Source organism: Erythrolamprus reginae, chromosome 13 (assembly GCF_031021105.1).
Source record: "Erythrolamprus reginae isolate rEryReg1 chromosome 13, rEryReg1.hap1, whole genome shotgun sequence".
In the NCBI taxonomy this organism is placed as follows: Eukaryota; Metazoa; Chordata; class Lepidosauria; order Squamata; family Dipsadidae; genus Erythrolamprus; species Erythrolamprus reginae.
The window spans coordinates 992026-1018903 of record NC_091962.1 but is presented as its reverse complement, the minus strand read 5'-3'; the positions used below and the strand labels follow the sequence as shown (position 1 = coordinate 1018903).

Genomic DNA, 26878 nt, shown 5'->3' with positions numbered 1-26878 from the left:
CAGCAATTAAAACTGTATAATAACATTTAAAAACCCCAAAGTTTAAATCATCCACACTGGAGATGAATGACATAGCTCATCGGCCCCAGGCCTGCCAGCAAAGCCAAATTTTCAGGGCCTTCCGGAAGGCCAGGGAGGTGGGGATAGTACAGATCTCCGGGGGAAGTTGGCTCCAGAGATCTGGAGCTGCCACAGAGAAGGCCCTGCCACGTGGCCACGCCAGCAAACATTGTCAAGTCGACGGGACCCTGAGAAGGCCAACCCTGTAGGCCCTAATCGGTTGCTGGGAGTTATGTGGCAGAAGACGGTCCCGTTAATAGCCTGGCCCTAAGCCATGTCATGTAGGGCTTTAAAGGTGATAACCAACACCTTGAATTGCATCTGGAGACCAACTGGAAGCCAATTCAGCTTGCATTGTGTTGATGTGATGTGGGTGTACCTAGGCATATCCACGACAACTTGCGCAGCTGCTTTCTGGATCAATTGTGGTCTCTGAATGCTTTTCAAAGGTAGCCCCAACCAAGCTCAACAACCCTGAGCTTAAAATATTCTCTTTTATTTAAACCAAGGAGGCAAAAACTGGATAATACCAACACCCGGCAACGCTTCTCAACCTTGACCAGGGATGGACTTCAACTCCCAGAATCCCATAGCCAGGTATGCTTTGTTTGTTTGTTTATTTATTTATTTATTTATTTATTTATTTGATTTGTATGCCGCCCCCCTCATTCAATTTTTATCCTGCTTTTATTGTATAAGTAACTGGAGACAGAAACATACCTAATGTAGGTAAATCCTTGACTTACAATTTATTTATTTAATTATTTATTTATTAGATTTATAGACTCGGGGCGGCTAACAACAGTAATAAAAAACAGCATGTAACAATCCAATACTAAAGCAACTAAAAAACCCTTATTGTAAAAACCAAACATACATACAAACATACCATGCATAAATTGTAAAGGCCTAGGGGGAAAGAATATCTCAGTTCCCCCATGCCTGACGGCAGAGGTGGGTTTTAAGGAGCTTACGAAAGGCGAGGAGGGTGGGGGCAATTCTAATCTCCGGGGGGAGTTGGGGGGGAGTTGGTTCCAGAGGGCCGGGGCCACCACAGAGAAGGCTCTTCCCCTGGGCCCCGCCAAACGACATTGTTTAGTTGACGGGACCCAGAGGAGGCCCACTCTGTGGGACCCAACTGGTCGCTGGGATTCATGCAGTAGAAGGCGGTCATGGGCATTCCCCAAACCACACATTCCAAATACGTTTAATTTCAAATTGCAGCAGCATTTCTGGGGTTTTGGATGATGGAGACCGGAGCCCTCTGAGGAAAACCGGTTTGGACAAAGATGGAAGACAGAGAACAGACAGCTCTAACTGTACGATGTTGCCCAGTCACTCTATCAGCGAGATGGGCAGTACTTAAATTTGGAAAGGGAGGAAGAGAAAACGAACAGACAAGTGAAGGATGAGTGACACAAGACGGGTGAATAAATAGAATAGGTAGGTAGGTAGATAAACGCAGGCAGGCAGATAATAGATATACAGAGGAAGGGAGGAAAAAATAAAGAAAGGACAGGGAGGATAGAAAGACGGATGGATGGGTGGACAGATGAATAGACAGGCAGGCAGAAGGTTTGGTGGTGAAAAAAAGCCTCTGCGTTTTGATATTTGGGTTTGTTTTTCTTTGGTGGTTTTCGTTTTGTCCTTCCAACCTCCAAAAAAACACAAAATGTTTCTTAAGTTTTTCCTGTTGTTATTTTTTAAAAAAACAAGAGAAAATAATTTGTTGCAATCCTTTGCCATGATATTGTTGTTCAGCTGGGGGTGGGGGCACGGGCTTCAGATATGTTTGTGTGTGTGTGTCCGTGTGTGTGTATGTGAAAATTTGTGGCTACTTTGCTTTTTTTTAAAAAATATATAGCTAGTAAGTTATTTCATAGAAACATAGAAGACTGACGGCAGAAAAAGAGTTCATGATCCATCTAGTCTGCCCTTATACTATTCTCTGTATTTTATCTTACAATGGATATGTGTTTATCCCCAGATTCAGTTACTTTGGATTTACCAACCACGTCTGCTGGAAGTTTGTTCCAAGGATCTACTACTCTTTCAGTAAAATAATATTTTCTCATGTTGCTTTTGATCTTTCCCCCAGCTAACATCAGATGGTGTCCCCTTGTTCTTATGTTCTGGGCTGATCCTTTTTTTCCTTCTCATCTGCCTGGCCCTTTCTTTTTGTAATACGTAATGTGTTTAATGGCTCTTCGGCTGTTTAGCAATCATTACGTTTTGCGTTTCAGCCAAGAGAGCATCAGTAAAAATGATTTCCTTGCTATCATTTTTACTAACAATCAATAGTAGCATCTCCTGCCCTCCCCCCCCGCCTGCTTTCAGCCAAATCCTTGCCTTTCCCACAGGAGCCTTAGAAAATAATCCCTTAAGTAAGATGCTGGAGAAAATGCAATGCACGGGGGCCGGCCTGTTCCTGAAAACCCACCTATAATTTAAGGATTTTTTTTCCCTTTCAGGATCCGACCTCCGACCAAGATTTCCGGCCATCTCCTCCTCTTCCTACCCACCTTCTCAAAATTGGGAGCCAGGAAACTGCGTTAAACCAAGTCGCCTCCCTAGGAAAATACTCAATAAAATTATCCACTCACGAGAGCTGCACGATGTGGAGGATTATGCTTAGACTTATGGGCTGATCCTTTTTTACGGCGAGCATCGAGGCCTCTGAATCCTTTAGGGCCCTCACTAAATTTGCTGCCCATATCAAGAACAAAAGTTGTGTTATCAACTTCAGTTAATAATAATAATAATAATAATAATAATAATAATAATAATAATAATAATTATTATTATTATTATTATTATTATTATTATTATTATTATAACAACAATCTGAAGTTAGTTGGGGGAAAGATCAAAAGCAACGTGAGGAAATATTATTTAACTGAAAGAGTAGTAGATCCTTGGAACAAACCTCCAGCAGACGTGGTTGGTAAATCCACAGTAACTGAATTTAAACATGCCTGGGATAAACATATATTCATCCTAAGATAAAACACAGGAAATAGTATAAGGGCAGACTAGATGGACCATGAGGTCTTTTTCTGCCGTCAGTCTTCTCTGTTTCTATGTTTCAATAATAATAATAATAATAATAATAATAATAATAATAATAATAATAATAATAATTATTATTATTATTATTATTATTATTATTATTTATTAGATTTTTATGCTGCCCCTCTCCGAAGACTGGTTTTTCACCCAACCTACGGAGTTCTCCTCAACTGAGAGCAGGTTTTTGGGCTCTCCAATAAACCAGGCCCTTGCTCAACATCTTTTCTTGAATCCTGTCAAGAGATTGAGCTGGAACGTCTTGGCTGCATTCACAGAACGCGCTAAACCCTGGTTACCACAATGGCTGCATTCGTACAATCCATACCTATGTATTTTATGGCTTTACCACACAGGGTAGGCCATAAAGTGGGCTCTTCTATGACGTGTGGACTTCAACTCCCAGAATTCCTGAGCTAGCATGATTGGCTCAGGAATTCTGGGAGTTGAAGTCCAAAAGTCATAGAAGAGCCAACTTGGCCTACCCCTGGCCTAACGTGATGGCTGTTTCACACATTGGGCTAACCCAGTCCTTCTCAAATAGTGGGGGGCACCCCCTGGGGGGCATGGAGTGATGCTGGGGGGCGCTTGTGACCCCCGGGGACATGCATGGTCCCTCTCGATCGATTTCCCCGGATGGGGAGTGTTTTCCCAGTTGCATGCTGCTCCTAGGCCGGAAGAGAAGACGGCCAGGCAGGATGGGGCGGCTGTGTGGGTTCTTGTTGTTCTCAGTGGGTTCCGTGGTAGCCACGAACGGCATAGCGGACCTGCTGCTGGATAAGGAGGAACCTCTTCTGCAGCTGGGTGAAAGCTTCGAACGGCACCCTAAGGCCTCCCTCCATACTATTCGCTTTGAGTGCCCAGCAGAGACAGTGCTTATGGGCCAGGCCGGCGACCCCAAAACATCAGCATGCTGAAGGTGGCCTGGCCCCGTGTCCAAAGAGGGCCCTCACCACGGTAGCCTATGCCTGCCTAACCGAAAAGAGGCTCCCCCGAGTTCAGTGGGACTTACTCCCAGGTAAGTGGGTAGAGCAGCCTTCCCCAGCCAAGAGTTTGCATGCAGCTTATAAGTAAAATAATAACTTATAAGTAAAATAATAAATATTAACATTAAAAGTCCATTGGGACCCAAATCGGAGAGTTGGGGGACGTGAAATGCTTGCTTCCTCCGGGGGGGGGGGGGACAAAAATAATTGAGAAACACTGGGCTAAATCGAGGGTTGGGGTTCCTACAACACACTGGATCACAAAGTACCCAACTTCATTTGAGCCTAGACTACTTGTGCATGAAGCTAGTCCTTGAAGCCAAAACAACAACAACAACAACGATAATGATGATGATGATGATGATAATAATAATAATAATAATAATAATAATATATTAGATTTGTATGCCGTCCCTCTCTGAAGACTCAGGACGGCTCACAACAATAACAATGTAACAAATCTCATACATTAAAAGAAGTCTAAAACCCATTATTTAAAAACCATACAGCACACTCATACCAATAATATAACCCAGGAGCTCAGCTTCCCCATACCTGACGACATAGGTGGGTCTTTAATAGCTTACGAAAGGCAAGGAGGGTGGGGGCGGTTCTAATCTCTGGGGGGAGTTGATTCCAGAGGGCCGGGGCCGCCACAGAGAAGGCTCTTCCCCTGGGGCCCGCCAGACGGCATTGTTTTGTCGACCGGACCCGGAGAAGGCCAACTCTGTGGGACCTAATCGGTCGCTGGGATTTGTGCGGCAGAAGGCGGTTTTGAAGGTATTCTGGTCTGATGCCATGAAGGGCTTTATAGGCCATTACCAACACTGAATTGTGACTGGAAACTAATTGGCAACCAGTGCAGTGTTGATGAAACGTGGGCGAATCTAGGAAGTCCCATGATAGCTCTCGTGGCCGCATTCTGCGCGATCTGAAGTTTCCGAACACTTTTCAAAGGTAGCCCCATGTAGAGAGCATTGCAATAGTCGAACCTCGAGGTGATGAGGGCGTGAGTGACTGTGAGCAGTGAGTCCCTGTCCAAATAGGGCCGCAACTGGTGCACCAGGGGAACCTGGGCAAACGCCCCCCTCGCCACAGCTGCTTTAATGTTAGCTGTGATCGAGGAGGACGCCCAAGTTGCGGACCCTCTCCTCAGTGCCTCATTTCTTGAAAGTTTCCCGTACGAATAAGATCTCCAAAGCTAAGTTTCAGGGGCTTTGCAGCTGCCTCCCTCAAAATTTCTCTTCTACTAGCTGAATCTGAGCCATGGTGAGCTACGTTCGCACAACCAAGATATTAAGACTCTGTAAAGAGTGCAGTGCAATGAACGGTTGCGGGAACTGGGCCTGTGAAGAAAAGGACCAGGGGAAACATGACATCTGTCATCCACTACTTGAAGGGCTCTTGCAAAGAAGAGGGATCCCACCTATTTTGCAAAGCACCAGAAGGAAAGACAAGAAACAACAGATGGAAACCGATCAAGGAAAGAAGCAACCCAGAACTAAGCAGGAATTTCCTGACAGCGAGAACAATTAGCTGGCGGAACAGCTTGCTTCCAGAAAGTGTGCGGTCACCATCACTGGGTTTGCTTTTCAAAAATAATGGGACAACTATTTGTCAAGGATGTTGGACTAGAAGACCTCTGAGATGCCCCTCCCAGTAAATGTTCTGACACATTTAACTTAGGCACTTAAAACTCTAGCAATTGCCACTGTAACTGTTGTTAACTTAATTTTTAAGGTTTTTTGGGAGGGCAGGGCAGACTAGCAGTCCTATTGGTTTCTGCTCAAACTATAATGGAATCACCACCACAATGGGAGCCCAAAATTTATGTTGGTAAGTGAAGCATTTTATTAAGTGCGATTGACTTAACAAGATTGACTCAGCCTTCCATCCTTCCCAGGTGCGTAAAATGAGGACCCAGATGGTTGGGGGCAAATATACTGACTCTGTAAACCGCTTAGAGAGGGTGGTGAAGGCACTGTGAAACAGTATATAAGTCAACTGCTATTTTCCTTCCTTCCTTCCTTCCTTCCTTCCTTCCTTCCTTCCTTCCTTCCTTCCTTCCTTCCTGTTGACTCAGCCTTCCATCCTTTCGAGGTGGGTCAAATGGGGACCCAGATTTATTTATTAGATTTGTATGCCACCCCTCTCCGCAGACTCGGGGCGGCTCACAACAACAATAAAACAATGTATGACACATCTAATATTTAAGTAACTAAAAAATAAAACCCTTATTAAAAAGCAAAACATACACACAAACATACCATGCAGATTGCTGGGGAAAAGAGGCTGACTCTGTAAACCGCTTAGAGAGGGCTATAAAGCACTATGAAGCAGTACTGTATATAAATCTTAAGTGCCCTTCCTTCCTTCCTTCCTTCCTTCCTCCCTCCCTCCCTCCCTCCCTGGGTAAAATGAGGACCCAGATTGTTAGGGCCAAGAAGCTGATTCTGTAAACCACTTAGAGGGGGCTAAAGCGGTATGTAAGTCCCAAGTGCTATCACCACTGCCCCATTTTATGACTGTCTCTTCGCCACAGCTGTTAAGCAAACCACCAAAGTTATAAAGTTAGCCACACAGTTGTTACGTGAGTATCGTTTCCCCCCGTTTTGACTTTGCCTGCGACCTTTGTGACCCACTGGCTACTCACTGCAATGGTGGTAAATATGGGTCAGTTGCTCAGCATCGGAATTCGATCACTTGATCATGGAAATGCGGCCACAGTTTATTTCTTTATTTTTTGGATTTATACGCCGCCTCTCCAAGGACGTGGGAAAAACATTGTGTGAAAAACAGTCCTAACTAAAGTCAGTTTTTTTCCAGCGCCATTGTAACTTGGAACGGTCACTCAACGAACTGTCGTAAGTCGAGGACTACCTGTACTTTGGCCAAGAGAGGATGGGGTTCCTTCAGCTACCGAATTGCAAATTATTCTGCATCCAGCAACATCTCTATGGTCAGAGAATCTCCTCACCTTCTGTCACAACAGGAGACCATTAAAAACACACAATAGAAATTTATTTATTTGTTGAGTAGAAGGAAAGAAGGAGGAATTCTACAAGCAGTCCTCGGCTTATGACCACAATGCAATCCAACATTTCTGTCATTAAGTGAGACACCGAAGTGAGCTCTGCCCCATTTTTACGACCTTTCTCATCACCGCTGGTAAGTGAATCACTGGAGCCAATCAGCTAGTCACCCAGTTGTTAAGTGAATCTGGCTTCCTCATTGAAGTTTGCTTGTCGGAAGGTCGCAAAAAGAGGGATCGCATGACGGTCATAAGTATGAAGCAGTTGCCAAGCATTAAAAATTTAACCACATGATTTATGGGGAAGCTACAAAGGTCGCAACTGTGAAAAGTGGTCTTTAGGTCACTCTTTTCAGGGCCGTTATAACTTTGAATGGTACACTAAACATTGTAAGTCGAGGATTTACCTACATTAGGTATGTTTCTGTCTTCAGTTACTTATACCAGTGTTTCCCAACCTTGGCAACTTGAAGATATCTGGACTTCAACTCCCAGAATTCCCCAGCCAGCATTCGCTGGCTGGGGAATTCTGGGAGTTGAAGTCCAAATATCTTCAAGTTGCCAAGGTTGGGAAACACTGACTTATACAATAAAAGCAGGATAAAAATCGAATGTATTAAAGTTCTTCAATGCATGGCTCTGGTTTTATTTATCACCTGCGGAAGCCAAACCAGCAGGCAGGGAGTTCAAATCACGTCTTTAGGCACAAAAGGCAGTTGGGTGACTTTTGGAGCAGGCCTTTCTCTCCCAGGCCAGCCCACCTCAAAGGGTTCTTATGGAGGGGGGGGGAAAATAGGAGGAACAGGAAGTACTGTATTAGGCATGTTTGCTGCCCTAGAACATAGAATAAGAAGGTTGGAAGGATACAAAATAGTTTTATGAAGATATGGAACAATTTAGAAATATAGAAATATAATTAACACGAACAAATACTATATATTGAACGTTCTTAATATATTATTTAAATTTCTCCTAATTGCCATTTTGATAGTCTTTATAATGCACTATAGTTGTCTATGTCAATGTTTCCCAACGTTGGCAACTTGAAGATATCTGGACTTCAATTCCCAGAATTCCCCAGCCAGCAAATGCTGGCTGGGGAATTCTGGGAGTTGAAGTCCAGATATCTTCAAGTTGCCAAGGTTGGGAAACACTGGTCTATGTTATGTTTGTTTGTTTTGCTTTCCTGTTTTTGTTTATTGTCATTTGTTGTTTATCCTTTTTAATGCATTATCTTTTTTTAATGTATATAATTAATGAAGATTATTTTTTAATTAAAAAAAAAGGTTAGAGGGGCCTTTGGAGGTCTTCCAGTCCAACCCAATTTGTAAAAATAATAGAGGCAGGATAAAAGATATTTAAAAAATAAATAAATGACCCAGAGTTTTTAACTGTACAAGACCACCCAAAAATTGCACACTACAAGCCATCATTTAACAAGCTTACTCTACCTTCAAACAGAGTTGCAAAGAAGCAAAACTACAGTTTATTGGAGCAGGTTCTGCAGTGTGGATGCAGGATTCATTTTGTGAAGTGGCATCACTTGGGTTGGGCTACAAGACCGCCAAGGTCCCTTCTCTCTCTCATTCCGTCTTCTATTTGGGTTCAGCCTGTTTCTGAGGGGTGGGGGTGGGTGTCTCCAGCCACAGCTTGGTGCGGCTGCCTCTTTTAGGCCCAATTGGCATCCAAGAAAGGGGGGGGTCATTCTGACAAAGCTTCAATTCATGAGGCAGGGAGTTCCAACATCTAGCAGGCCAGCCAGCCATCCCCCCGCCCAAACTCCTCCCCAGCCTTACCTTTCAGCAGGGGCAGCGGCGTCAACTCCTGCTGGTTGCTCTGGTACCGGAACTGGGAAGAACTGTGCGAGCGTCTCTGGCGGGACCGGCGCAGCGACCGGCGGGAGAACCCATCCACTTTATCCGCCGGTGGCACTGGGGACAGCCCGGGGGATGAAGGGCTGGTCGGAGTGACGGCCGGTGGGATTTTGGTCTCCATGTCGTTAAGCGAGACGAGTCCCGTCAACCGAATTGCTTTAACGGCGCCAGGGGGAGCCGGGCATGCCGTCCACCGGATGCAGCAGCGGCCACCCCATCACCTGGGTGAAGGGATGGAGGGTCACAGTTCTGGCTCCTTGCCAATCTCAGGTGTGTGTGTATGATATAGGTAAAGTGGAAGTCCCCCTCCAGCACCAGCAGGAGGTCACATCCAAGGGGCTGCAGGTCGTCCAGGCATCCAGGTCAGGAGCCCCCCCATATCAAGAGGGGGGCTGCGGGGAGACCCCTTTAAAAAGGGGGAAGGCAGAGAAGCCTGGAAAAGCCCCCCTACTCCTCCCAGTCAACCTGGATCAGAAGGATGGATGGAGGGGGCTGCACCGGTTGGGCAGCGGCCTGGTTTGCAGAGGGGGGAAAGAGAAAGACCCCCCCAACAGCTTCCGCCTGGTCCTCGCAGATACGTCCAACTCCCCCTTCCTCCTCCTTATGGTCCTCGCAGATACGACCAAGCCCCTTTCTTCCCCCTTCTCCTGATCCTCGCAGATACGTCCAACTATCCCCCCACTCCTGCCTCCTCCTGGTCCTCGCAGATACGTCCAACAGGTTGCAGAGCAAGGTCAAGGCGGCGGAGCTGCTGCGGCGGCGGCTGCTTCTTCTTCCAGCCGGGCGGACTTCAAGGCGGCGGCATCCCCGAGCAAGGCGGGCTGAGGCAGGCGGGGCCCGGAACGGCCCCTTCCCATGGGGCAGCCGCGGGCGGAGGAGAGGCGGCGCCCGGCAGGTGAGGAGGCAGGTGTGCGCGGCCGGCCTTCCCTTCTTCCTTCCTTCTTTTTTGCCTTCTTGCCTTCCCCGCGGGCGTCGCACCGGTCGTCGGGCACGCGCGCCGCTCTGGCGCCGGCTCGCTCCCGCGCCTTTTCCTCCTCCTCCTCTTGCCCCCACCACCACCACCGCGCGTGCGCGCTCTCGCGCGCTCTCGCCCGGCCCGGCCACCTGCCCGCGCCCACGTGACCTCGGCGGGGACCACTTCCCATTGGCCCCCTAAAAATAGAAGCTGCGTCAGGCTCCGGCAAAGGTGATGTCATCGCCGGCGGCCCGAGGGGAGGGGGAGGAGGGTTGGAGCGCTCGTGCGGATCGTTTCTAGCCCACCCCGCCCGCCCGCCCGCCGCCCGCTCTCTCGCTCGCGTTCTCTGCTGAGGGAGGGAAAGAAACGCCGCCTGAGCCCCGGTCCTCCTCCGTCCTCGGCTGGACGTCCGACTGTAGGACCCATCCTCCCCAGCCAGTCCCATGAGACTCCTCTGCGGCATCCAACTACAGCACCCATCCTCCCCAGCTGACCTCATGAGGCTGCTTTCAGGGTCATCCAGCTACAGCACCCATTCTCCCCAGCCAGTCCCACTGGAACATCGTTTGCATCACCCATCCTCCCCATCTGATCGCACAGGGCTCCCCTCTGGCTGTCTATCACCCATTCTCCCCAGCCAGTCCCACTGGAACATTGTTTGCATCACCCATCCTCCCCAGCAAGACCCATGGGCATCCTCTGGGACATCCAGCTACAGCACCCATCCTCCCCAGCCAGTCCCATGGGACTCCTCTGGGGCATCCAACTACAGCACCCATCCTCCCCAGCTGACCTCATGAGGCTGCTGTTGGGCATCCAGCTACAGCATCCAACTTCCCCAGCCAGACCCATTGGACTTCTCTGGGGCATCCAACTACAGCACCCATCCTCCCCATCTGACCTCAGGCTACTTTCAGGGTCATCCAACTACAGCACCCATCCTCCCCATTTGACCTCATGAAGTTGCTTTCAGGGTCGTCCAGTTACAGCACCCATTCTCCCCAGCCAGTCCCGCTGGAACATTGTTTGCATCACCCATCCTCCCCAGCCAGTCCCATGGGCATCCTCTGGGACATCCAGCTACAGCACCCATCCTCCCCAGCTGATCCATGAGGGTGCCTTCGAGGCATCCAGCTGCAGCACCCATCCTTCCCAGCTAGTCCTGCAGGATCTCCTGAGATGAAGATGGAAGGTGGTGTTTGAGCTGCGACAACCGTTCAAGGTAGACCGCTCGATTTTGCAGAGTCGTGAGAGCGGTGCAACGGATAGTATACAGGTAGTCCTCGACTTACGACCACAATAGAGCCCCAAATTTGTGTTACCGGGCAAGATATTAAGTGAGTTTGGCTCCATTTTACAACCTTTCTGGCCACAGTCGCTAAGTTAAATTAGTAGGACGGTCGTTAAGTGAATCGGGCTCCCCCACTGACTTTGCTTGTCAGAAGGTCGCAAAATGACCCCGGACACTGCAATTGTCAGTTGCCAAGCATCCCACATGCTGCGACGGTCATTAAGTGTGAAAAAATGGCCGTATGTCACTTTTTATTCAGGGCTGTTGTAACTTTGAATGGTGAGTAAATGAATGGATGTAAGCCAAGGAGTATGCATTCTTCTCACTCATAGCCTCCAGTTTAGGACTGCAATTCCCCATTACAGTCTCTCCAGGCTAGGAATCCTGGGAGTTGTAGTCCCAGCTAGGAATCCTGGGAGTTGTAGTCCCAGCTAGGAATCCTGGGAGTTGTAGTCCCAGCCAATGTTTTAGGAAAAACAGTAGTCTTAATCTGCAGTAGGACTGCAATTCCCCACTAGAATCTCTCCAGGCTAGGAATTCTGGGAGTTGTAGTCCCAGCTAAGAATCTTGGGCGTTGTAGTCCCATCCAATGTCTTAGGAAAAACAGTCAGGCTTAATCTGCAGTAGGAGTGCAATTCAATCTGCAGTATATTTGAAAAAGCAATATAAACAAGAATCAAAGAGGCATCTAAATGGCAGTGGGTTGGACTAGATGACCTACAAGATCCCTTCCCAACACCATTCATCTATGAGTAATAGTGGGGGAACGGGTGGGAGGGGGAGGGCTTTATAACTTGTGGACTTCAACTCCCAGAATTCCTGAGCCGATCATAAAAGGGCCATCATTTCCCTCCCGGATTCTAGAGGATGACTCTGCAAGAGATAGTGAAAATATTTGCTTGCTCTTTTGCCACAGGCGTAATAGCAACTACGCCTGTGAAATTATTTAGCGTGAGAGCTATCGTGCACAAAGTGGCAATACATATTAACATTTCACCTAGAGGAGTAAACACAATAAAATATGAATGTTTAAAAAGATCTGTATCTGGATGCCAATGTACAGAGCTGTGATGGCGAACCTTTTTTGGTCCGCGTGCCAAAAGGGGCCGGTGTAGGTGCGTTAGGTCGGTGAAGGGGTCTAGAAGTTCCTAGACCCCTTCCCTCCACTCCACATACATACACCCCCCCCCCCAATGCTGCCACCTGTGCATGGCGTCCAAGCCAGGTAGGTGAAAAAAATGCTCAGATGGGCAAACCGGAAGTTTGGAAAACGCACTTCCGGTTTGTCCTTTGTGCTGTTTTTTTGCACTCTGGAGGGTTCAGGAAGCTTCCTGAGGCTCTGGAGTGCACAAAATAGCACAACGACAAACTGGAAGTTTGGAAAACGCACTTCCGGTTTGTCCATTGTGCTGGTTTTCGTACTCCGGGGCTTCAGGAAGCTTCCCTGAACCCTCCAGAGTGCAAAAAACCCAGCGCAATGGCAAACCGGAAGGGCGTTTTTCTGAACTTCCGGTTTGTCCATTGGGTGATATACATATACTGTATATATTTTTTGGCCTCTGGGACTTCAGGGAAGCTTCCCTGAAGCATACAGAGGACAAAACAGCCTTTCCCAAGGCCGAAAATCAGCTGGCCAGCGTGCACATGTGCATTAAAGCTGAAACATGGCAAAGCCTCGTGTCGTGTGCCCTCTGATATGGCTCCGCGTGCCATAGGTTCACCGTCATGGGCAGTGACGGCGAACCTATGGCATGGGTGCCACAGGTAGCATGTGGAGCCATATCCGCTGGCACATAAGCTGTTGCCCTAGCTCAGCTCCAACATGTATATGTGTGGTGGCTAGCTAATTTTAGGTTGCACAAAGGCTCTGGAAGGGCATTTTTGGCTTCCAGAGAGCCTCCAGGGGGATGAGGGAGGGCGTCTTTACGCTTCCCTGGCTCCAGGGTTTTATTTTTATTTATTTATTTATTTATTGTTAGAGTTGAAAGGGACCATGCAGGTCATCAAGTCCAGCCCCCTGCCTGAGCAGGAATCCTATAGCACCCCAGCCAAATGGCAGTCCAATCTCCTCTTGAAAGTGTCCAGAGTTGGGGAGTTCACAACGTCCGCAGGCAGGTTGTTCCATGGTTGATCGCTCTGACCGTCAGGAAGTCCTTCCTTACTTCTAGGTTGAATCTCTCCTTGGTCAGCTTCCAGCCGTTGTTCCTCGTCCAGCCCTCTGGTGCTCTGGAGAATAGAGTGGCCCCCTCCTCTCTGTGGCAACCCCTCATATACCTGTATACAGCTATCATGTGCCCTCTGCCCCTCCTTTTCTCTAGGCTACCCATGCCCAGTTCCCGCAATCTCTCTTCGTAAGTCTTGGTTTCAAGTCCCCTAATCATTTTGGTTGCTCTTTTCTGCACCTTCTCCAGAGTTTCAATGTCTCTTTTGAAGTGTGGTGACCAGAACTGGATGCAATACTCTAGATGTGGTCTGACCAGGGCGTAGTAGAGTGGTATAAATACTTCCCTGGTCTTGGAGTGTATTCCCCTGTTGATGCAGCTTAGGATAGTGTTGGCGTTGAACATCATGTTGTTAGTGTGGGCCCATAGTGTTAATCTGTCCATAGTGTTGATCTTTCTGTATTTTGAGCCTGTCCTCTAGGGTTGCCTTTGGAGCCTGGGGAGAGCAAAACAGGAGCCTACTGGGCTCACCAGAAGTTAGGAAAAAGTCAATTTCTGGCCTCCAGAAGGCCTCTGGGGGTTGGGGGAAGCTGTTTTCGCCCTCCACAGACATTGAATAGTGGGTGTGGGCACTCATGTATACATGATAGCGCACACGCATGCTCTTTCGGCACCTAATATTATTTCTCATCATTCCTATCATCCTTTTCCTCCCACTTAGGACTATGACTGTAACTTGTTGCTTGTATCCTAAGATTTTTATTAATATTGTTTCCTCATTGCTTATTTGACCCTATGACAATCATTAAGGGTTGTACCACATGATTCTTGACAAATGTATCTTTTTCTTTTATGTACGCTGAGAGCATATGCACCAAGACAAATTCCTTCTGTGTCCAATAACACTTGGCCAATAAAATTCTATTCTATTATTATTATTATTATTATTATTATTATTTATTAGATTTGTATGCTGCCCCTCTCCGCAGACTCAGGGCGGCTCACAGCAACAGTATAAACAATATATTACAAATCCAATAATTAAAAAATCATTTAAAAACCCCTTATTAAAAAACAAAACATACACACAAACATACCATGCATAACTTGTATAGGCCTGGGGGGGGGGGGAGGAATATCTCAATTCCCCCATGCCTGATGACAGAGGTGGGTTTTAAGGAGCTTGCGAAAGGCAAGGAGGGTGGGGGCAATTCTAATCTCTGGGGGGAGCTGGTTCCAGAGGGTCGGGGCCGCCACAGAGAAGGCTCTTCCCCTGGGTCCCGCCAAATGACATTGTTTTGTCGATGGGACCCAGAGAAGGCCAACTCTGTGGGACCTAACCGGTCGCTGGGATTCGTGCGGCAGAAGGCAGTCCCAGAGATATTCTGGACTGATGCCATGAAGGGCTTTATAGGTCATAACCCACACTTTGAATTGTGACCAGAAACTGATCGGCAACCAATGCAGACTGCGGAGTGTTGGTGTAACATGGGCATATTTAGGAAAGCTCATGATTGCTCTCGCAGCTGCATTCTGCACGATCTGAAGTTCCATTCTATTCTATTCTACTAAGGAAAAAAAGTTTCGCCATCACTGGTCTAGAGAATACAGCAGCAAAAATCAATACTGTACAAGGAACAACCTATTCCAGAAATTGTCTGGAACTAAAAATGGGGAGCTTCAGCTACCAGCCTGAAGTCATCATCTCTAGGCAGCAGAATACAATAGTCCTCCACTTGCAACAATTCATTTAGTGACCGTTTGAAGTTGCAACTGCACTGGAAAAAGTACGGTAAGTTATGACTGTAATCACCTGATCAAAATTTGGATGCTTGTCAAATTTGTCTTATTTATGATGGTTGCAATGTCCCACGATCATGTGATAATCTTTGTGACCTTCTGACAAAGCCAATGGGGAAGCCTGATTCACTTGACTGGGTTACTAACTTAACAGCTGCAGTCATTCAATTAAACAACTGTGGCAAGACTGTTCTGTTGAACTCTCTAGCAGAATCCTCCCGAAAATTCACAGATACAAATTTCAGACACACGTTTAAAAATTCAAAACAATGTTCTTTATAATGAAAATTCAAATAAACTAAGCACTCTTTTTGTATAGCAAAGAGCACTCATCTCCAAACAAACTGGTAATTTGTACAAGTCCCTTATCAGTTCTGAGATACTTAGCTTGCAGCTGTGAGACAATTCACAGTCCTTCTTTCACAAAGTGAAACACACTTTGCTCTGGTTTAGTTTCAAAGCGGGGAAAAATCAGCACACAAAAGGTCAAAGTCAGCAAGGCAGGCACGAAACACAACGATCAGATAACTCTCCACAATGGCCAAACCCACAGGCTGCACTTTATAGCAGCCTCACTAATTACCACAGCCCCACCCAACCACAGGTGGCCTCATTTTCTTTGATAATAATCTCTCAGTTGTTGCTGCCTATGCATCGCTCTCTGCATGCGTGGCTGTATCATTAACTCTTGTTCCGAATCCAAGGAGGAGCTAGATAAGTGATCTCCTTCTGAGCTGTCTGCCACACTCTCCTCCTCCCTGTCACTCAGGTCTTCTTGGTCAGAGGAGCCTTCATCAGCAGATTCCACCGGGAGCAAAACAGGCCTGCGGCATGTGGATGTCTCCCCCACATCCACAGTCCTTGGGGCAGGAGCTGGGCCAGAGCTAACCACAACACAAGACGATGAACTGTTGCAGGAACTGAGCATGGCTATTTAGTGAAGGGAAGGACCAGGGGACACATGATAGCAGCATCTTCCAATATTTGAGGAGCTGCCCCAGAGAGGAGGAAGAGGGTCAAGCTGTTCTCCAAAGGCCAGACAAGGAATAATGGATGGAAACCGAGCAAGGACAACATAGAAATAAGGAGGAATTTCCTGACAGTGAGCACAATCAATCAATGGAACAAAAGTTGCCTTCAGAAGTTGGAGCTTCGTCACTGGAGGCTTTCAAGAAGAGATTGGACTGCCATGACCCCAGTAGCATTGAAATTTGGCAACGTTGTGGTGCTGCGTTGCTGCAGCCAGATATGGTCACATGATTACCATTTCCAATGCGCTCTGCCAACTTTCTTTAAGGAATAATAGCAATGGCACTTAGACTTATATCTGGCTCCACGGTGCTTTTCCAGCCCTCTCTAAATGGTTTGCCGAGTCAGCCTCTTGCCCCCAACAATCTGGGTCCTCATTTGACCCACCTCGGAAGGACGGAAGGCTGAGTCAACCTGGAGCCTGGTGAGATTCCAACTGCCAATTTGCAGGCAGGCAGCAGAAGTAACATGCAGTACCACACTCTTAACCACTGCGCCACCAAGTCAATAGAGTAGAATAGGAATAGAATATCTCTGGGATCACCTTCTGCCGCATGAATCCCAGCGACCGATATGGTCCCACAGAGTTGGCCTTATCCGGGTCCTGTCGACTAAACCAGTGTTTCCCAACCTTTTTTGAGCTGCGGCACATTATTCATATTTTCAAAATCCTGGGGAACACTGAAAGGGGGCGGGGCGGGGGGGCGGGCTAAAGAAAAGTTTGGACAAAAAAACCCTCTCTCTTCCTCCCTTTCGCTCTATTTCTCCCTCTTTCTCTCTTTTCCTTCCTTCCCTTCTTTCTCTCTCTCCATCCCTTTCTTTCTTTCTTCCTCTCTTTTTCTCTCTCTTTCTCTCTCCCTCCTTCCCTTCCTCTATGTCTTTCTCTCTCCCTTGCTCTCTCTCTCTGTCTCTCTTGCTATCTCTTTCTTGCTTTTCTCTCTCTCTCTTGCTCTCTCTCTCTCTTTCACTGTCTTGCTATATGTCTCTTTCTTTCTCTTTGCCTCTCTTGCTATCTCTCTTTCTTTCTCTCTCTTTCTCTTTCTCTGTCTCTCTTGCTATGTCTCTCTTTCTTTCTCTTTCTCTCTCTCTCTGCCTCTCTTGCTAAGTCTCTCTTTTTCTCTTGCTATGTCTCTCTTTCTTTCTCTCTCTCTCTGCCTCTCTTGCTATGTCTCTCTTTCTCTCTCTCTTTCTCTCTCTCTTTCTCTTTCTCTGCCTCTCTTTCTTGCTCTGTCTCTCTTTCTCTGCCTCTCTTGCTATGTCTCTCTTTCTTTCTCTCTCTCTCTCAGCTGACTGCAAGCGGGAGCCCTGACGGCGGCAGCTGGATGTGCTGCTGGACACCGTATATGCCAGGCCCGCAGCGCCAGCAGCATGTCCAACCGCCACCGTCAGGGCTCCCGCTTGCAGTCAGCTGAGAGAGAGAGAGAGCTCCCTCTCGCCGCCGACATCTCCCTGCGGCCGCTGCGGCCCCCCCCCCCGCTCCCATCGCCAGTGCCCTCCCGCCGGGCCACAAAGGACACTTGCCGCAGGTCCAACCGCCACCGTCAGGGCTCCCGCTTGCAGTCAGCTGAGAGAGAGAGAGAGAGAGCTCCCTCTCGCCGCCGACATCTCCTCGCGACTGCCTGCGGCCGCTGCGACCACCCCCCCGCTCCCAACGCCAGTGCCCTCCCGCGGGGCCACAAAGGACACTTGCCGTGGATGCCAGAGAAGCTCCAGCTGGGCGGGGCGCTGCCGGTACTTCCGTCCTGGGGCTCCCGCTCGCAGCTGTCCCCCGGCTCCTGCTCGATGCCGCGGTTTTCGGCGCTCTCCTGCTGGGATCCAAAGAAGGAAGGCGGGAATTTTCCCGCCTTCCTTCTTTGGAGCCCAGCAGGAGAGCGCCGAAAATCACGGCATCGAGCAGGAGCCGGGGGACAGCTGCGAGCGGGAGCCCCAGGACGGAAGTACCGGCAGCGCCCCGCCCAGCCGGAGCTTGGCGGCACACCTGGCCATGTCTCGCGGCACACCGGTGTGCCGCGGCACACCGGTTGGGAAACGCTGGACTAAACAATGTCATTTGGCGGGCCCCAGGGGAAGAGCCTTCTCTGTGGCGGCCCTGACTCTCTGGAACCAGCTCCCCCCGGAGATTAGAACTGCCCTCACCCTCCTTGCCTTTCGTAAACTCCTTAAAACCCACCTTTGCTGCCGGTCATGGGGAAATTGAGACATCTCCCCCGGGCCTATACAATTTATGTATGGTACGTTTGTGTGTATGTCTGCTTAATAACAGGTTTTTAAAAATGTTTTTAAATTATTAGATTTGTCATGAATTGTTTTATTGCTGTTGTGAGCCGCCCCGAGTCTAGGGAGAGGGGCGGCATACAAATCTAATAAATAAATAAACAAACAAACAAATAAATAAATAGGAATAGTCTGGAAGACAGAAGGGAAAGGGGGGACACGATCGAAACATTTAAATATGTTAAAGGGTTAAATAGGGTTCAGGAGGGAAGTGTTTTTAACAGGAAAGTGAACACAAGAACAAGGGGACACAATCTGAAGTTAGTTGGGGGAAAGATCAAAGGCAACATGAGAAAATATTATTTTACTGAAAGAGTAGTAGATCCTTGGAACAAACTTCCAGCAGACATGGTTGGTAAATCCACAGTAACCGAATTTAAACATGCCTGGGATAAACATATATCCATTGTAAGATAAAATACAGGAAATAGTAAAAGGGCAGACTAGATGGACCATGAGGTCTTTTTCTGCCGTCAGTCTTCTATGTTTCTAGGAATAGAAGAATTGAGTGGAATAGGAGTAGGAATAGGAATAGAAGAATGGAGTGGAATAGGAGTAGGAATAGGAATAGAAGAATTGAGTGGAATAGGAGTAGGAATAGGAATAGAAGAATGGAGTAGACGAGTGAATTGGAGTGGAATGGAATTTAATGGAATGGAATGGAATTCTTTATTGGCCAAGTGTGATTGGACATACAAGGAATTTATCTTTGTTGCATATGCTCTTAGTGTAAATAAAAGGAACAACAAAAAGAAATACATTCATTTAAGAATCATAAGATGCAACATTTAATCATAGGATACTAAATAAGCAATCAAAATCATACTAGGAAACTAAATAAAACAATTTAAACCGTAAATATACAAGCAACAAGGTAATAGTAATAGTAATGCAGCCTTAGCGAGTAGTTTGAGAGTGGTGAGGGAATTATTGGTTTAGCAGAGTGATGGCGTTCGGGGAAAAAACTCTTCTTGTGTCTGGTTGTTCTGGTGTGCAGTGCTCTTAGCATCGTTTTGAGGGTAGGAGTTGAAACAGTCGACGACAGGCAAGACGTTGCAGCATATGATCTTGTGGGCAATACTTAGATCTTGTTTAAGGCGTCTTAGTTCTAAACTTTCTAGGCCCAGTTATATTTTTCTTCTTATTTAGTTTCCACCCATAGTTTTCTTTTTCTCCAAATTGTAGTTTGGCCAGAGCTTATTAAAATTTGCAATTCTGAGGCTCCTTTAAAACAACAAATGAACTTGGGCTCCGACTCTATGAATGAAACCTGCATTTCATTCTGTGGTTCTTAGGTTGGTCACCTAAGACACTATTTATTAAAAAAATACAGACCAACCTAGCTTTTCCCCCCTCTGCCATCCGGCAAAGAAAAAAAAAAACTGGCAGTGGAAAATAACCGTTCAAAATGCTGTAATTCAGGGCAGATTGAAAATACAGGTTTGCCAAGCAGATGCAGTTCAGTGGGTAGAAAAAACAAGGTTATTCTCTTAGGCAGAAAAGCCCACAAATGCACAGGTGTGGAATAGGTGGTACCTGGCTCGATAGCAGTAACTGTGAGAGGGTTGTAGGCGTCCTAATGGACAACCACTTAAGTACGCTATGAGCCGGTAGTGTGCCACAGCTGCCAAAAAACCTTAATGCAACCTGCCATCTTTTAGGTTTTGCGTTTGTTGGTATCCTGCCATAAATTACAGGGGGGGAAGGAAGATGTAGAGCAGTGTTTTTCAACCAGTGTGCCGTGGCACACTAGTGTGCCGCGAGACATGGTCAGGTGTGCCGCGAAGCTCAGAGAGAGAAAGAAAGCAAGAGAGAGAGAAAAAAAGAGAAAGAAAGCAAGAGAGAGAGAAAGAAAGCAAGAGAGAGAAAGAGCGAGTGAGCGAGAAAGAGAATAAGAGAGAGAGAGAGAAAGCAAGAGAAAGAGAACAAGAGAAAGAAAGCAAGAGAGAGAGAAAAAAAGAAAGAAAGCAAGAGAGAGAGAAAGCAAGCAAGAGAGAAAAAGCGAGTGAGCGAGAAAGAGAATAAGAGAGAGAGAGAAAGCAAGAGAAAGAGAACAAGAGAAAGAAAGCAAGAGAGAGAGCAAGAGAGAGAAAGAAAGAGAGGGAGGGAAGGAGAGAGAGAGAGAGGAGAGAAAGACATAGAGGGAGGTAAGGAGGGAGAGAAAGAGAGCAAAAAAGAGAGGAAGGAAGAGAAAGAAAGAGGGATGGAGAGAGAGAAAGAAAGAGGAAGGAAGGGAGAGAGAATTTTTTTGTCCAAACTTTTTTTAGGCCACCCCCGCCCCGCTCAATGTGCCCCAGGGTTTCGTAAATGTAAAAAATGTGCCGCGGCTCAAAAAAGGTTGAAAATCACTGATGTAGAGTAGCAAAGAGAAGTAGAGGAATGGGAAGACCAATGATGTCCATGAGGGAGGGGGCAGCCCGGAGAGAAACCGGAAGTCATCGAGAGCAGATCAAACCAGCCTTCAAAAGAAACCTGGGAACCGACTGAAGAATTGTCCCAAAGGGGCTTTTTCCAGAGGCAACTGGACTTTCTGGGGTTCTTTATTGGCCACTATGAGCCTCCCTTCAGTTTCTTCTATTTTATCTTCCGCCTTTCCCTTGTTTAATTCAACATTTTTAATTCTTTGTTCTTGATTAAAAAATCACTTCTGTGTTTTCCATTCTTGTCTCCAATCCTTCAATCTTTCCCGACATTCTCTCAAAGTTTTTGTTTGTTTCTTCTTGGTTCTGCTTCATCGTTTCTTGCGTTGTCATCGTGGATTCCTGGCTCCTAACCATACATTCTTGTATTTTGTAGTTCTTATTCTATTCTACTCTATATTTCTAACTATAGAAATCTAACTAACTATATTTTTATTCTATTCTATATTTCTAATTCTATTCTATTTCATATTTATTCTATTCTCTTCCATATTTAATTCTATTCTATTTTCTATTTCTATTCTCTATTCTATTTTATAGAAAGTGAGAGAGAGGGAGAGGAGCAGAGAGACACAGAAAGAGAGATTCTATTCTATTCCTCATTCTATTCTGTTCTATATTTCTATTCTATTTTATATTTCTTATTCTATTCTACTCTATATTTCTAATTCTATTCTATTTTATATTTCTGTTATGCCAGGCTTCATGTTACGAGCCCCAATTAAGTCAGAAATGTAAATTCAAACACACACGCTGTTGTAAAGTAAACAGAAAAGCCGTTTATCCAAAATAAAGCTGTGCACGTACTTTAAACTGAGCAAATGACAGTTAACAGTCCTTGAAAGTTGCGAGAACAAAAATAAGCAAAGCAGATAAGAGCAGCTGTGGAAGCGTCACAGCCAAACCTCTTTCAGTCAGTTCCCAAGTTTTTACCTAGCTGTGAAATATCCCCAAGAGTCTGTCAAAAACCAGGAACAAAATGCAAACACCACGTCTCCTTCTCCAAATGGATAATCTCTCACACGCGCTCTCTGCAATGCTAGCAATTTATCAGCAGCCCCATTAGTCTAATTGCCCCAGCCACAGGTGTTCTCCCTTATCTCCGACGATACCTATGCAGTTGGTCCCTTCTAGCCATGAGCCTGCGCATTCTGGCATCTATCCACCAATCCTCCGAGTCCGATGACCCACTAATGGGGTCATTAACTAATGGAATGGCTGCATCCATCTCTCTATCTAATGATTCTTCTTCTTCCCCAACGTCTAACCTTGGCAAGGAATCCTCACTGTCTGAAGCTGATGGCAGTAAGACAAGTGTATGGGAACCTGAGGACTCTCCTAAGCCAACATCCAAATTCCCTGTTGCAGGAGCTGGCCCAGAGCCAACCACAACAATTTCTCTTTCTATTCTATATTTTATTTTATTTTCTATTTCTATTTTATACTTCTAATTCTATTCTATTCTATTCTCAATTTCTATCCCCCCCAGGTTGTAGGTTTTGTATGATGGGTGAACCCGGATAAAAATGTTGGGGAACTGAACAAGTTTGGGGGGTGGACGACACACATTAATTCTTTATCAGTCTTGTAGCAAGGCAATTAAAAAAAAAAAAAAGTACCTCTCCATCTTTAGGAATGAAAACAGCATTGTGTGTCATTCAGCGCAGACCCAGATAAAGAAGACAAGATAAGTACAGTGTTCCTTGTCCTTGTACTTTTGAATGGCAAGTGCCAAGATTTTCTGACTAAAGAGGCGATGGCTGACCTAGATTTTTTTTTTAAAAGAAAAATGCCTTTTGCTAAGATCTCTGTCCATCCGCGAGTAAAACTCAGCATTTCCCAGAAGGAGAGAGAATAGTTTGGAGTCTGAATGGATTAATTTGCTTACTGATTAATTTGTCTTTTGGGGAAGTTGCAAAATCCAACACACCCTGGTGAGACTCTAGAAAGAATGCAGGGAAGAGCGGCAGATTAAAAGGCTGGAGGCTAACACACAAGAAGAACGGTTGCAGGAGCTGGGGCTGCCTAGTCTAGCCAAAAGAAGTACAGTGATATCTCATCTTACAAACCCCTCGTCATACAAACTTCAAGATACAAACCCGGGGTTTAAGATTTTTTTGCCTCTTCTTCCGAACTATTTTCACCTTACAAACCCAAACCGCTGCCACTGGGATGCCCCGCCTCCGGACTTCTGTTGCCAGCGAAGCGCCAGTTTTTGCACAGCTGGGATTCCCCTGAGGCTCCCCTCCATGGGAAACCCCACCTCCAGACTTCCGTGTTTTTGCGATGCTGCAGGTGAATCCCAGCAGTGCAAAAACGGGCGGTTCGCTGGCAACGGACGTCCGGAGGTGGGGTTTCCCATGGAGGGGAGCCTCAGGTGAATCCCAGCAGTGCAGAAACGGGCGCTTCCGCTGGCAAAAGGGTGAGTTTTGGGCTTGCACGCATTCATTGCTTTTCCATTGATTCCTATAGGAAACATTGTTTCGTCTTACAAACTTTTCACCTTACAAACCTTGTCCCAGAACCAATTAAGTTTGTAAGACGAGGTATCATTGTACTAGGGATGACATGATAGCAGGGTCAGGCCGAAGCCATCCAGCGAAAACTGACCCATTCACACTGCTTTGCGTTGGCTGTGGGTGTGCAGGTGCATCCCAGCAAAATTTTGCTTCTGCGCATGTGCAGGAAGGAAAATCTTGTGAGGGGACACATGCGTGAGATTTCGCCGATTTTTTTGCTTTGCAGAAAAAATACCCACTGAAATCTCACGCACACGCACGTCACCTCGCAAAATTTTGCTTCCCGCACATTTGCAGAAGCAAAATCTCGCTGGGACATTTGCGCCTAATTCAAAAGCAAAGCTGCACATGCAGCGCACAGTTAGTGTTGTACATACTCCTGGTCAGTTGGAGGATGATGAAGAACTTGAGGACTCTGATACAGATAGTGTTTATGAATTAGTGGTAGGCCCGGGGTTACAGGTAGTAGAACAGGTGGGAGGCCAGCCACAGGATGTTGCTATGAGTCCAGAATCTAGCAAGGAAGAATCAGACGTTCGCTGGGTCAATCCTAAATTCAGAAGGGTCCAAAAACGTAAGGAACAGGTGTTTGGAAGAAGATATTAAGGGGAGGAATGGGTTAAATACTGGAGTGATGTATTTGGTACGTCAGGGGGTCAGTGGGGAAGAAGGGTGGAGTTTCAATGTTGTAGGGCTAAAATGGAAGGTATTTCCGTTCAGCTCCCAAGCAAGCAAATGCATTCTGTGTTATTTTACAGTGATTTCTGCTGTTTTTGAATCATGCTGTGAGTACCTAAATCTTGGTGAACTGGAGGAAGCTGGGAGGAATGCATGAGGAATGTAATTAAGAGAGATAATGGGAGAGGAAGGAATGTGTTGGTATGAACTGCATTTTGAATACGGAAGTAAAAGAGAATAAAGATGGAGTTTCTTTGTTTATGAAATATTGCATTTAGTAAGAGTTATTTGTAATAGTTAATTTAGGCTGGGGCAGTGCTGGTAAACTTTTTTCGGTTTGTATGCCAAGTGTGTGTGTGTTTGTGTGTGTGCTAGGATGCATGTACGTGCCCACACCCATTCCCTCCCCCTGCACATGTGCACCACCACCACCATCCCGCTGCCCCTGCCCCTGCGCACAATCTCCTCCCGTCCCCAAGCATGCTCGCAGGCCTCATTGAAGTCTGGGTCAATTAAAAAAAATGGGCAAACCAGAAGTTTGGAAAAACGGACTTCTGCTTTGCCCGTTGTGCTGTTTTTTACACTCCGGAGCCTTCAGGGAAGCTTCCTGAAGCCCCAAAGTGTGAAAAACAGCACAGTGGGCAAACTAGAAGTCTGTTTTCTGAACTTCCAGTTTGCCCATTGGGTGTGTTTTTTTGCACTCCGGGGCTTCTGTGAAGCTTCCTTGAAGTCTCCAGAGGGCGAAACAGCCTTCCCCAAGGCCGAAAATCAGCGGGCCAGCACGTGCTGACATAGGGCAATGTCTCTGATATAGCTCCATGGGCCACCTGTGGCCCATGCGCCATAGGTTCATCATCATGGGTATAGGGTAGCGAGGGCAAAACTTTTCAGCACCGAGTGCCCAAACTGGAACGTGCGCGCATGTGTGAGCGCCGGAAACATGAAGACCAGCTGGCTGGCATGCGCATGGCATGTGTGCCCACAGGGAGGGCTCTGCATGCCGCCTCGGCCACGCATGCCATAGGTCAGTGATGGCAAACCTTTTTATCCTCAGGTGCTGACAGAGCATCCATGCACGCTATCGGGCATGCGCGAGTGCCCACATCCATAAATCAATGCCTGAGGAGGGCGAAAACAAAGAGGCCCTCTGGAGGCAGGAAATGGCCTGTTTCCCAACTTCTGGTGGTCCCAGTAGGCTTGTATTTTGCCCTCCACAGGCTCCAAAGGCTTCCCTGGAGCCAGGGGAGGGTGAAAACGCCCTTCTCCATCCCCCCGAAGGCTCTCTGGAAGCCAAAAACGCCCTCCTAGAGCCTCTGCGAATCTAAAATCAGCTGCCATGCATGTTGGAGTTGAGCTAGGGCAATGACTCACATGCCAGCAGATATGGCTCCATGTGCCACCTGTGGCACCCATGCCACAAGTTCACCGTCAACAGGCAGGTATAGGATCCCCTACTTCCAACTCTCCGATTCTGATCCTAACTCCGCAAACAAGCTGAATTCCCCCCAACCACCGCCAGTGACTGCCACGTAACCTCCCCGTCGCTGTCACGCCATGGCATCCAAACCCAGCTGCAGTAGGGCATTGGCCGAATTGTGCAGCAGTCCCTCACTCAGCCGATGCGACCGCCGACCCATGAATGTGAGTGCGAGGTTCGCCCTTTGTCTAGGAAGTCCTTGTTCACCTCTGCCATGCCTGGCACAGGCCACGGTTTCATCAGGAGATAGAGAACCAGTTGAGGCTGGATAGTCTTTGATTTGCACCCAAGACTGACCCGGTTTATTTTTGCCAGCCAGGACCGAAAAAGGAAATGACTCGCTCACACACACCCTCCAGAGTCAAAAGTCCAAAAGATCTCCCTTGCAAATAACTTGTTTTGCCCATCAAGGATCTGTCTGTTCCTTTTTTTGGTGTGTATTTGTATTTATTAGCTTTGTATGCCGCCCCTCTCTGCAGACAGTGATAAAAACAATATATAATGACAAATCTAATAGTTAGAATCTAAAATAACAATAGTACATTTTAAAAATCTAAAAAGCAAGGAACCCCAATATAAAAAACATACATACAGTCATATCATGCACTAGAACTACATAGGCAGGGGGAGATGTCTCAGTTCCCCCACGCTTGACGACAGAGGTGTGTTTTAAGGAGTTTTTGAAAGGCAAGGAGGGTGGGGCCAGTTCTAATCTCTGGAGGGAGCTGATTCCAGAGGGTCGGAGCCGCTACAGAGAAGGCTCTTCCTCTGGGTCCCACCAGACGACATTGTTTAGTCGACGGGACCCGGAGAAGATCAACTCTGCGGGAGCTAACCGGCCACCGGGATTCATGTGGCAGAAGGCGGTCCCGAAGATATTCTGGTCCGATGCCATGAAGGGCTTTATAGGTGATGACCATCACTTTGAATTGTGACCGGAAACTGATCGGCAACCAATGCAGACTGTGGAGTGTTGGTGTGACATGGGAATACTTTTGGGAAAGCCCATGATAGTTCTCGCAGCTGCATTCTGCACGATCTGAAGTTTCCGAACACTCTTCAAAGGTAGCCCCATGTAGAGAGCGTTACAATAGTCGAGCCTCGAGGTGATGAGGGCATGAGTGACTGTGAGCAGTGACCCCCGGTCCAGATAGGGCCGCAACTGGTGCACCAGGCGAACCTGGCGAGTCATTTATTTACTGCTCTAATGGCACTCAAGGCCGATTGGCTCTCATCTTCTGGCCTTCATCAATCAG

General features: G+C 47.0%; 1 protein-coding gene across 1 annotated transcript in view; it reads right to left on the bottom strand.

Moving 5' to 3' along the window:
• The window catches only part of PPP2R5B (protein phosphatase 2 regulatory subunit B'beta), a 64987-nt gene extending 54991 nt beyond the window's left edge, over nt 1-9996 (bottom strand). Inside the window, exon 1 of the mRNA XM_070766529.1 lies at nt 8940-9996. Coding sequence (XP_070622630.1) covers nt 8940-9138 — 199 coding nt within the window. The 5' untranslated portion in view covers nt 9139-9996. The remainder of the gene's footprint in view (nt 1-8939) is intronic.
• Nucleotides 9997-26878: the final 16882 nt, after the last annotated feature.